Raw genomic sequence first — 12,120 nt, forward strand, 5'->3', positions numbered from 1 at the left:
TACTTTTATTTATCCCCAAACTTTCCTAGATTAAAGGTTCAGTTTGTAGAATTTAGTGATATCTAGTGGTGAGGTTGCATGTTGCAGCTGAATACCCCTCCCCTTCCCAACATGACAGAGAACCTGTGGTGGCTTCAGTTGTCATAAAAACTCAAAATGTGTTTGTCCAGTTGAGGCGACCTGATAAAAACATGGAGACCTCCAGATGTAGATATAAAGTATTTAAATATAAAGGTCCATTCTAGGGTGTTCCAGCAGTACAGACATGTGTAATAAGAACAATTCTTAGTTAAAGTTAAAACAGAGGAGACTAATTGAAGGTTTCAGTAATCAAGAAGCTTAAGAACATAAAAACATAAAACAGTGTTACAGCGATAAAGTGATAAAACAGTGCAAGTAGTAAGTGATACAGTGATGTGCAAAAGAGACTAGCAACTATATAGCTGTACTGCTCTTCTTATTTTTCCTTTTTACCTTCAAAAACATACTGTGTCTATATTTTTATATTTATATTGTTGAATTGTAATACTTGATTTTCTTACCTTCTTATATTTAGAGATGTCTGACATGCACCAACAACACCAAAACAAATGTGTAAACTTACTTGGCAATAAAAGCTTTTCTGATTCTGATTCTGATACAGTCTGCAAGAATAACCTCTACTGATACTGAACACCAGTCGTTATACAACAAGAGAAAACATTGATTATTTTACAGTTTGGGTCAGTAGATCCCTCTCACCTAAATCTCACACTCTGGACCTCTAAGTTCCAGCTGTTCACCCACGTTTCCTCTGATCATTCGAAGGATTTGAACACAGTCATGATCGATACTCAGAAGTCGGACCTGTGGCCCCCGAGGGGTCTGGACTCACCAACAAGAGAAGGGCGATCGCAGAGGTTCTGTCCAATGAGAGCGGAGTTCTGCGGCGTCCCGTCCAATCAGCGCGGGCCGGACGCCGGTGGGCTGGGCCTGGTGGGCTGGCACCGCAGAACCAGCGGATCTGGGAGTCGTTATGTTTTTCACTGACGGGTGGAGCCGACATCTCGTCGCATCTCTGCGGGAAAGGAGGAGGACATTTCCCCTGTGCTGCCGCCGTTACTTTCCCCTCCGCTGAACGTTTGTCGCCGCCGAGACATCGAGGTTCTTCCTGAAGATGACGACGACAACCACCTACAAAGGAATGGAGCCCGGTGCTAAGAGCAGTTCCAGGTAAAAAGCAGAAAGAAACGGAGCTGTTTGACGGAGGGAAACAAAAGAAGTGGGATGCGGAGGAGCCTCTTAGCTGCTAGCTAAACGCCTCTTTTCCAACTGGTTTGGATTCGGAGGCAGCTAACTAACATTAGCCCGCCGGTGGCTGGAGAGGGGATCTTTGTGGATTTAGCTAAACTGTCACATAGTCTTGCTAATTAAGTTAATCTTATTGGGAGACCGATGCGCCACAGCCTTTAGCTTGGCCAAGTTAGTTTCGTTAACCTGTCTGAGCTCCGCAGGACGAGAGGACGAGCGAGGTTAAGAGAGAAAAGACAGAATTCAGGCGCCTGAAGATGTAGTTTGGGTCTATTTTTGGTTAAAAAAGCTGCATAATGCGAGCTCGACTCTGACTTAGGCCCTCTGCATTATAACTTTTTTTTTGCAGTTCCAGTCACAGCTTACTTCCTGTTGTGATCTCTAAATGTGATTCAGGGTGTAGTTGGTTTTAATCATGTTGTGCTTCTGTGTTCCTTCAACAAAGAAACTGCTCATGAGTCCGAATATATGATTGATTACAGGAAGAATCCCAGACCAGACTGAGGCTCTGCATATGTCATTATGTCTGATTTCCTTCTTGGCTGGAGAAAATCTGAAGGACCTTGGATTATGTCCATGTTTTTAATAGCTAAATCTGATGCATGCACAGTATCTGTTAAAGCTTTATATTGGTGGAAAAACACACCGAGAAGCCCACTCATCCTCCAGGCATGCAGTCATAGCTTTCCAGTAAGTGATGCGTCTCGTCTGGGTGTATTCCTCCCCACTGTGCATTGAAAACAATGCAAAAGGAGAGAAAATGGCTTTAAATGATGCCAGCATTAGTGTTTCTGAACCAGACTTGAAGGGGAGCCTAGTCCTCAGAGCCTTTGCTGAATGTGCATGTCAAATCTCGGTCAGCCATCAAGCGTTTTGAAGTCGCTTGGTGTTTGCGGATGATGATGGGGGCTTGGGTGGGGGCTTTGACCTAGCTAAGCTCATAAATCTTCCCTTAGCTCTTTGCTTTTGCTCCTTAACCCCCCCCCCCCTATACGAGCTGCTGGTCATTTCTGCTGCTGGCTGACCAAAGGGATCCGTGCTGCATCTGCAGCAGCAGCAGCAGCAGCAGCAGCAGCCGCTTGGAGCAGAATCAGGCTGAAATCTTTGTAGGCCATCAAAATCCATCCCACCCTGCCTTATCAGACATGCCATCTTTGGCTCTGGAGCTCAGCTTTATCTGCCCTGGCTCCACTTGCCTGAAGCGGCCTTCTGCGCCTCTAGACATTGATGCCATTTCATTGATATTACTTGCTGTGTCATTCTAGGGTGGGGTCTCATGCCAGGCAGCTAGGAGCTTTTCCCCCTGTCGCAATCCGGGTGGAAAGCATGAGCTCATCCCCTCTGGCCGGGAGGTGAAGTCTGGTTTAGGCATTACTGTCACATCACAAGTGTCACATACACTAGTGTGGGTGAGTGTGTGTGTGTACAGGGATTGATTGAGAAAATTCGGAGCAGTCCACGTGGTGTCGATTTTCCTCCTGTAGTTGCCTTCTTTGTGGTTGTGCCTCCAAAGCCGAGTTGTTTTTTGGACTCCATATGTCCGCCTGGCCCTCAGACAGCTGCTTGTGTGTCAGCTGGTGGCTTCAGGGACTCTGAGGAGAGTGTGCTGGAAAAAAAGAGGGAGGGGTCCAGCAGGGGCTCTGCAAACAAATCAGTTTCTCTCGTCCACCCGACTGTCCTTCAGCACAGGGGAAAAAAGGGTTTCCCTCCTCATTATGGTTTTCCTTTTGTTGAGCTTCTCGTGGAAGGAATGTTGATGGGTAGTGGTCATTGTTAACCACACACTGGCCTGCATGCAGGCTCTCTGATATTGTTCGACTTTGTTTATTGGGTGACCTAAATTAATTGTGGACCTCAGGCTTTTCACCTCTATTGTCTAGCATTTGACCCAAAAGTGACATTAAATTGTATTTACTTAACAAATAATTTGATAACAATGCTACCAGGAACTGACACCAGCCCCTAGTGTGTCACTGCAAAGGAATTTGTGCTGAGGAGAGGCAGCAGCTAGCCAGCTAACGCTGTGATTATATGCGACTGGAGTCAGCTGCAGGGCAGAGATTGTGACTGTCTGTCTGACAGGCTGACAGCCGCAGCTTAGAGAGCGTGGACCTTGCTGGTGGCCTGTGTTTTTCATGTATGTGGAATGTGTTTGAAAGGGTTTGGGTGGAGCAGGGAGACTACTGTAAGTAGCTTTGGGTGACCCCATGTTTTGTTTTGTTTTATAGATTTGTATTTTATGTGTGCACTGTGAAGCTGATCATTGGTGTGTGACATGAAGGCCTTGAATTTTAAATTGGTCTAAAGAGTGGGGGGATGGGAGCATGGTAGCCAATAGACATTATATTTTTATAATTTCTTGCTCCACAGGGTACTACGACCGCCAGGTGGGGAAACGAGCTTCACTTTCGGCACAGATGAAAACACGACCCCCCAGCGCAAGAACAAGATGGCCTCTAGCATCTTTGGAGAGCCTGAGGACCCCCATGCTCATCGGAGGAACAACCCACCAAGTAATTCCGTCTAATATCTCTCTAACTTAGCTTATTTCATTTTCCCATGTGATAACATCAGAGGCAAATGAATGAAAACAACAGTTTTTACTTACAAGGCAACATTTGTCTTGGTTTAAGTTCTGCAACGAGGAGGTTTTCTAAGCGCTTGCAAGTTCAATCTTGCAAAAGTAGGCAGAACCACCAGAAGCCTTAAGTAAGCAAAAAGTCCCATGGAATTAATTCCTTTAACTAGAGCTAGGAAAACACACAAGCTGAAGTGTTATTTAGTATTTTTCCATTTAGGCTGTCAGAAAGAACATCCCACAAGTGTAAAGGCCAAAAAGCCTTGGAGCAGCGGCATACGGGTAATTTGAAGCTAGGCTTTGTTACATTGGGATGAGGATCCACCCTTATTGGAAAGAAATAGGTCAGATAAAATGTGTCTATTGGTGAAATGTGTGGCTATCTATAGACACGAGTGAAGTTTTATTTTGAAGACATGAGGAGAGGCATAAGAATGCAGCAGCGAGGGATATGAGACCTGCAAATGGCTTTGAGTTGTCAAGGTCACAGCGAGCATACAGCCACAAGAGGCTTAAATGAAAAATTAATATAGGCTGACATTATTATCCCTGCCACTATCTTTATAATGATCCAGATAAACCTTTAGCATAACAATAATTCACCATTTAGTATGTTCATGAAGAGGAAAATTCAAGCCTTAACCGAAGTAGGATTCATTTTCAGCTCAGGATTGTGAAGCCGCCTGTGAAGCCGTGTTGGAGCTTGTGTTTGCACAGTTGCCACTTCAGTAGAAAACTGATCACATGGTGAATTAAACTTTCTGTGTGTGTGTGGACAATGAGGAATTAACCCTAACATCATCACTTAAGCCACTGACCACCGCAGCCAGCAGCTGCTCACAGTAAAGTCTTTTCCTGTTTGCATTGTCTCAGTTGGGTCTAGGTCAAGTTCATTTGTCCCACTTTAAAAAGTGCAGCTGGATGAGGATGTTTGCCTGAATGAGAAATGCTTTATTGCATTAGCAGGTTTTAAAGGTATTCGATGCGATCACTCTGGCCTGGGTATGAACTCCTTGTGCAGATGGACAGGTTTGTTTGCTCTGGCATGCTGTCTTGTCTAGATCACTTCTAAATGACCAGTGAATCCTTATTTATAGTATGTTCTCATTCTTTACCCTTTGGAACAGCAATTAGCGTTGTTATAATAGCACAGGTTCGTCAACAGTCTGGAAAACACTCTTTTGTACTTTGTTTTTTCCTGATATTAAAGTCACAGGAAATGCAGGAAGGAGGGGTTCAAACTAAATGATTTTTACATAGTACAGCACCAGACAGCCCTGCTGTTCATGATCACTGAAGGTCTGAGGGGGAAAAAAATTGGGTCAACCTGTAAGCACAACTTTTATTGTAGCTTTTTTTACAGTCACAAAATTCTTCTCCTGACAGCTTCAGACAATGTCAAAACAATGTCCTGTTTAGTCTGGATAGACTACGTTTTCTTTGGCCCTATTTCTGCTTTGTAAGTACTTCCAATAAAAGTGTTTAAAAGCAAGGTCTGTGGATCATCCAGAGCGACCAGGACAACATTTCGTTTTTCCAATTGTCATCTTTAAATGTTTTTGTTTGGATCAATCACATTTTTATTCACCTTAACTGTACTGGGGAAAAGAAATCTCACAATCTGAGTAAAGCACGAGTAATGGAGAAAGTTTTAAAAAATATATATATATACACAACCTAATGGTTTACGTAACTGTTTAAAAAGCAGTTTGACTGCAGGAATGTGCTGATATGCTGCTTATGAATACACATAAGCATATTGTTATTCAGCCAGAGTCTCTGGCAGGTTGTGGGTCTGGATTTTAGGATTTTAAGATACCAGAGCTGTTGGGCTTGTTGAACTGCCCTCAGACTCTGGCCACATGATGAGCAGAGTAATACGAGAGGAGGCCAAAACTACCAGCAGCAGCACGACGGCTGTTCCTGTCTCAAAGCTTGTGCACCAGTGATTTGGTACATTTATACGATGGACCCAGGAGATCTATAAGATTAAGTAGATGGCTATGTGTTACAGTGATGATAACATAATGCATCACTGTCCAGCCCATCAATCTACTTTAATCTCCTTCCATTTGCTGTTTGTTGTTCACTGTCCATTGAATTGATGTGGACTCTGCAGTGAAGGAGCTCTTGTTTGCTCTCTGATTCACTTCACTCCATTAACAACAATGGCCACTCCTCTGCTTCTTCAGCAGTCGTTGTTCTCCCTCATGACAAAGACGGTCTGTCCCCACCCTGGCCCTCTGGGGATAGAGCTGGGTTGTTACCTTATGTGGCATTGGTTAGCGCAGCCTGCCTCCCCACAATGGGCCAAACGCAGGGTTTTAATGCTCTTTCTGCTAAAGGAGCCTGCGTGCGTTGCAGGGTTATGAGAGATTTGGCATTCAGGTTGTCTGCCTGGAAGTGTTCCACCGTGTTTCTGGGTCTGTTTCAGACGCCCGAGCGGATTTGGTGATGTTTCCTCTTGATGCTCTGTGATTTTGTCTCATGTTATTTCAGTAAAAGTCTCCCAAAAAGCTGATGTTTAGTCAAATCTAACAAGATGAATCTTGTGGTGGTGGTGGTGAGCGCGGGTTATAAAAATCTGAGACTGGGGTGGTTTTGTGAATAATTGGATTACTGTCCTAATGGTGTGACTCTGCTGCTCTGAAACCTGACTCATGTTTTATCATTTGTCTCTTGTGTTTCCTGTCTGGCTTTAATATAATCTAGTGACAGCTGATGTTTTAATGCCATTTCTTTTAATAAACTGTTTGCTAAATTCATCCGTCTCTTCCTTTCCCAGCTGGGGCAGCAGCAGGGACCCTGTGCGGGGAGCCCTCAGCCCCATTGAGGCGGTGCCAGCAGCCTCTCTTGTTCCCCAAGAACCCTCAACCGGAACTGACCACCATCCACAACTCTGGTGCAGCCTTGGTGTGGAACCAGATACGAGAGGTACCTCTCATTTAGAATGACACTTTTTCCACAACAGATCCGTAGCCTAGTTTAGGGCTGAGAAGCACATGGTCGTAGATTAAGTATAATTCTGAACAGTTCAGTGGAAAATTCAGTGGTGGATGGAGGAGCTTTATCCATCCATTTGAAACAGACCCAGGATGTTATTTCGATAGATATTCTCCACTGACATTTGTAATCCCAGTAGAGGTTTAATTTTTATTCTGGAAATGAGCCAGTCCTCGCTTGAAGACATGGGCTAAATGTTCAAGTTTAGAAATTTGAAGGAAGTATGAATGAAACAGGATGTTAGTCAAACAAAGACTCGCTTTATCTTTTAAAAATATGTCATATCTTAAAAATCAGAAAGCTTAGAAGTAATTCACTGGCTGTCCCAAGAAGTTTTTATTTGATTAATGAACTTCTGGATGGTGTTTTGTAAGAATGATCCTCTTCTCTTGGTTTAGCATCATGAATAACAGCACTTCCTCGTAGACCAAGACAACTTAGCCGAGGATCTGTTATATCTGGCAGCACTGGCAGTTTTAATAACATTTTCCAGAGTCTGCCTGCCATTGTGTCATCTTAAAGTAGATGCAGTGGGATTTATATAGAGGAAATACAGAAGGGGTCTTTTTTCTTGTATGTGCAGGTGAAAATGTCATTTTGTTCAATAAGGATATCTGATATTCTTGTCTCATGTTTTCCTCATAGGGTGAGAATGGCCAAGAACAAGTAAATGATGGTAAGTATCCTGAAGTCTTGGACAGTTTATAAAAAGGCCGTCTGTCACACCCTGACGATGTCTAACCAACAGTGCATGACTTAGATTATCCGGTGAATAGCTCCATGGTACAGTATAACAGATCAGGTACTTCCACTCTCCCTCGCCTCTGAAAGATCAGATTGTGTTGACTGGTTCTGCCCCATATGTTGCTGACATTCCTTGACTATTTTTTTTTAAGATACAGTACACATGGTCTCGCTTTCAAAGTCAACATCACATGATATCTTTTATGTGGTTTTCCCCCTGTCATGATGGCCTGGTGGTCTGTTTTCAGGCAGCTGTTCTTTGATGGCAGGCCTCACTTAGCATGAAAAGCTTTTTTTATTAACCTCCAGGTGCACGTTGGTAAGAGAGTGGCTGGCTCCACGGATAATGGAGGGTTCGACCGCACATCTCTATGAACATTATTTGCTCTGCTGTCAAATATGATGGGATTGTGTGTACACAAGTGTGTTCATGATTATATGTTATCAAAAACCTCTTTAGCACTTCAGTCACTTTGTTAACACAGCGTGATCTTTGTTTATCTCATACCTGAAATTTTCCAGTGGGGCTTTATGTGAGAAAGCAAATGTCTGAAACTTTTGCCTCTTCATGAAAAATCAGTCTGTAAAATTGACAGCCAGCGAGTGGGCGTGTTCATGACGTTCCTAACATGAACTCTGACGTGAAAATGGAAGAATACAAATTTGTCAGGATGAAAAAAATGAGCCATACACGTAGAAGACGCAGTGAAAGATGTCGACCTGACAAGACGATGAGATTCAATAAAGGGTATATGTCTAGTTCTGCCTCCTATGCTCTACTCAGGTGCCACTCCTCGCCTGAATGTTCCTGAAGGTTTCATGTTGTTGTAAACGCATCTGACACAGACGACCTCCTGCTACATTCTTCACATGTGGGAGGTGAACTCCAGAAACTGTCCGGACCCATTTTTCCAGATAATTTCCAGAGTTTGTGACTGAAAACAGCTTTAGAAACAACCACCTCACACACAGAGTAGGTCAGCGGGTAGTTTTGAGTAAACAGTATTGAGTTGCCCCACCCAGATACAGATTTTGAATGCGCGCTTCATTAGGCTGTGTAGTCCTAATATCTGTGGCACCGGTCATGTTAATCTGTGAGTAACACAGTTGTCACAACAGTGCCTCCACTCCCTCTGGTGTCAAGCAGAGAATATTGGGAGTTAAGTGTCCTTCCTTCCCTAAAAAAGATTTTAAATCTGTAGAAAAAGATAAAGCATTGTACTTATTTGTGACATTTAAGTCAAAATTTCTCCTTCAATGTGCAACTCGTACAGCAATTCAGCCACTAATGTGCAACAAGAGCTTAATGCTTTAGCACTCTGATATTATTACACCACTGGCTATCGTCTCTTTTGTGCTCTAGCCTACAAAATCAAAATGCAGATTAAATCACTATACTGAAGACCAGGGTCTGACTTCTTGACATTAGTTAAATCTCATCACAAATTGTATTTTTAAGTGTGTAAGTTGGAAGAAAAATGCATATAAAATTTTCAGTTCAATTTTCAAACTAGTCAATGTAACACAACTATATTTAAATGTATTTAATAGTCAAATTCATGTATTATATTGCTTTTCAAGGTAGTTATTAATGATTGTTTGATGGAATGCTGAAAGAACACTGATGACTGACTTTCTTCCCCCCTCCTATTACTTAGTTTTTTCAAGTTGAGTCAGTGTTTGTGGAGTCAGAGAATCTAAAAAGACATAAAATGAGGGCATTACTTCATATCCATCTGTTGCACAGTTTACCAGTTTAGATCAGCGTTTGTGGGGCAGCAGTGCTGAGGACAGTTTGTTTTTACCAGATACCATGATGTTTTACTGTGGCTCTGTCACAATGCTTTCAATATTTTCAAACTTAATCACATGTACTGTCATCCAGAAAACCATCTGCTTTTGCATTAAGTGAAATATCAAGCTATAATTAAATGTTCTTTTTGCTGCATCTGTAGATTGTCCTAACGATGTGGAGCAAGACGAGCAGCAGCAGGAGCAGCAGCAGCAGGACGCACCACAGCCCTCTGCTCCGTCGGGAGGTGCCAACGCCAACGCGGGTGGCCGAAGAAACCCACCTGGTGGCAAGTCCAGCCTCATCCTGGGTTGAGACCACTCATTTGTTTGTTTTGTTTTTTTTCATTCAAACACTTTTTTTATTTTTTAAAGATGAAACCCCCCCGACCACTTTCTTCCTCCTCATCAACATGTCACCTTCTGTCCCTCTTCACTTGCACTCATGCTGCCACATCCCCAGACCCCTCCCTCCCACCCCTCTCGTCCTCACCTTCCACCCTCAAACCTTTTGTTTTGATCCTTTTTTCTATTAAAAGAAGAAAATGTTGACAAAAGCACTTTATGTATTCCCCCTCTCCTTCCATTTCAGCCCATCCTGTAGTGCATCGCGCCTGCTGGGAAAGGCATGACTTTTAGCTTGGCTCTCATTCTTCCCTGTTGTAAATGGTAAAGGCAAAAAAATAATAAAAAAGATTTGATGCGTGGATTTCTAAATACAATAAAGATTGATATGAATTTGCTGTGAATGATTCTTCTTCTTTTTCACGTATTAGTGTTTAATATAAAAATGAAGGTACAGAATATTCTTCTTTTCCTTGTGCATAAATGGTGCTGGACATTATTTATCTACCCTGAGATGGAGTCTGAAGATTGCGGCGGCTGAGAGCAGACACAGGCTCTTTGACTGGAAAGCTGCCCGGCCAAAGTAATCACTAACGCTGCTGCCAATTCTGCTAAAAGAGAAACTGCCCAATCGTTTCATGACATCATGCAATGGTTATTTGGCTCTTTTTACACCCTTTCTGATTTAATGTAGGTGACGCAGTTTGTTCAAACTCAAAGTCAGGATTTTCTTTTAAACAAAACTCAGGTTCAAAAGGTGAAACAGGAGTCATGCACGATATTATCTTTAAAAGCACGCCAACAGATTGCTTTATTATTTGGAAGTCTTAATCTGAGGAGCAGACGAGGGCTGCTGTAGTACTTCAGTGGTTCTTAACCAGTTCCTGCTGGTTTGTGGCTTCCTCTATGCAAGGAGGTTATGTTGTCGTTTGTATGTGTTTGTTTGCAGGATTATGCAAAACCCATACAGTGGATTTCCATTATATCCTGAGAAGGGGTGGGGCGTGACCCAAGGAGGAACCATTACATTTTGGTGCAGATCTGAATTTTTCACTTTCTTTAACATTGCGAGACACAGACCTTCTCAACATTTTAATTTATTTCTCATATAATTGATCTTGATGACAAAAACAAATCAGGCATGTTTAGGGGAATGATATTAATGTGTGTGTACAGTTTGGTGCAGATGATTAAATGTAAGGAGATTGTTGGGCCTGAGCAGAGGTGTGTGCTCTACTCCACTTATTCTAGTTTTCACGCTGTGCTCACACTGTTTTAAACCTAATTTTATCCCGAGAATATATTTTGTAAGCACCTCAGGACAGTAAAACAGCTACAAGACCTCAATCAAAAGTCAGAAATGAATCAAAGTTACTGTCAGACTAGTTTCAGTGGTTCTCTTTGTCTGCTGAGCTGTAACTGACGCTCCTTCAGAGCCAAACCCTGAGCAGCCTGTGAGGAGCAGCCTGTGAGGAGCAGCCTGTGAGGAGCAGCCTGTGAGGAGCAGCCTGTGAGGAGCAGCCTGTGAGGAGCAGTGTGGCACAGCGGTGCGTCTCAGCCCTCATCTGCCGTGAAAGGCATGCAGAGGTCACTCGAGATCAGGAACAGAACTTCCTGCCCTGGAGAAATGCCAGGATGTTGGAGTGCAGTCAATGAATGCTTGTTCTCTGTTAGTGCTGTACCCTCAGGGGAAGATCCTGTGCCTTTCATTATTACCTTAGTGCACAGAGTCACAGAGTCAGCCTGGATCTCTGCTGCTTTCCTCACTCTGCTCCTGCTGCGCACATGCACAGAGGTTAGAAGTAACAAAGTATATTTACTGGAGTACTTTTCTCAAAAACACATGTTCCTTGTACTTCACTTTAGTGTTTTAATTTCATGCTTCACAGCTGTACATACCATTTAGGTTGCAGATGAATATGTATAGTCGTATAATTCATCCAACTAAAGCTGACTAATATTTATATACTGCACAGATGTTAGTTCCATAATAATCCTACATTTTGTGATAATCCATCCGGGAGTTTTTGTGTAATCCTGCTAACTAACAAAGAAACAAATGCAGATGACAACATAATCTACTTGGTGGGGGTAACCAGCATGAAGCTATAATTTAGTACGGTGCATCAAATGGTGACATCAATGTTTGGATTTCACCTTGCACTTTAAATTAAACATTACATTAAATCTGTTTTCAACATCTTTGTTATCCTTTGAAGGAATAAAGCACGGATCTTCTACCTCTTCAGAAACATAAGAAATAAGTCACTTGTGTTTACCTGGTTTTCATTTTGAGTTCAAAATGTTGGGTGGACAACTGCATTATTTTGCTGTGGCAAACAAAGGCAACTGTGCAGTTTGCTCTTTAG

General features: G+C 42.7%; 1 protein-coding gene across 1 annotated transcript; it reads left to right on the forward strand.

The window, feature by feature from the left end:
- The first annotated feature begins 865 nt into the window (after positions 1–865).
- Positions 866–10,144, forward strand: jpt1 (Jupiter microtubule associated homolog 1). The gene is made up of 5 exons (XM_069524430.1): positions 866–1,212; positions 3,661–3,803; positions 6,654–6,802; positions 7,517–7,547; positions 9,571–10,144. Exons 1-5 carry the CDS (start codon positions 1,157–1,159, stop codon positions 9,720–9,722), a joined length of 531 nt encoding a protein of 176 aa, XP_069380531.1. The 5' UTR covers positions 866–1,156; the 3' UTR covers positions 9,723–10,144.
- Positions 10,145–12,120: the final 1,976 nt, after the last annotated feature.

This window comes from Paralichthys olivaceus, chromosome 5 (genome assembly GCF_024713975.1).
Source record: "Paralichthys olivaceus isolate ysfri-2021 chromosome 5, ASM2471397v2, whole genome shotgun sequence".
Classification (NCBI taxonomy): Eukaryota; Metazoa; Chordata; class Actinopteri; order Pleuronectiformes; family Paralichthyidae; genus Paralichthys; species Paralichthys olivaceus.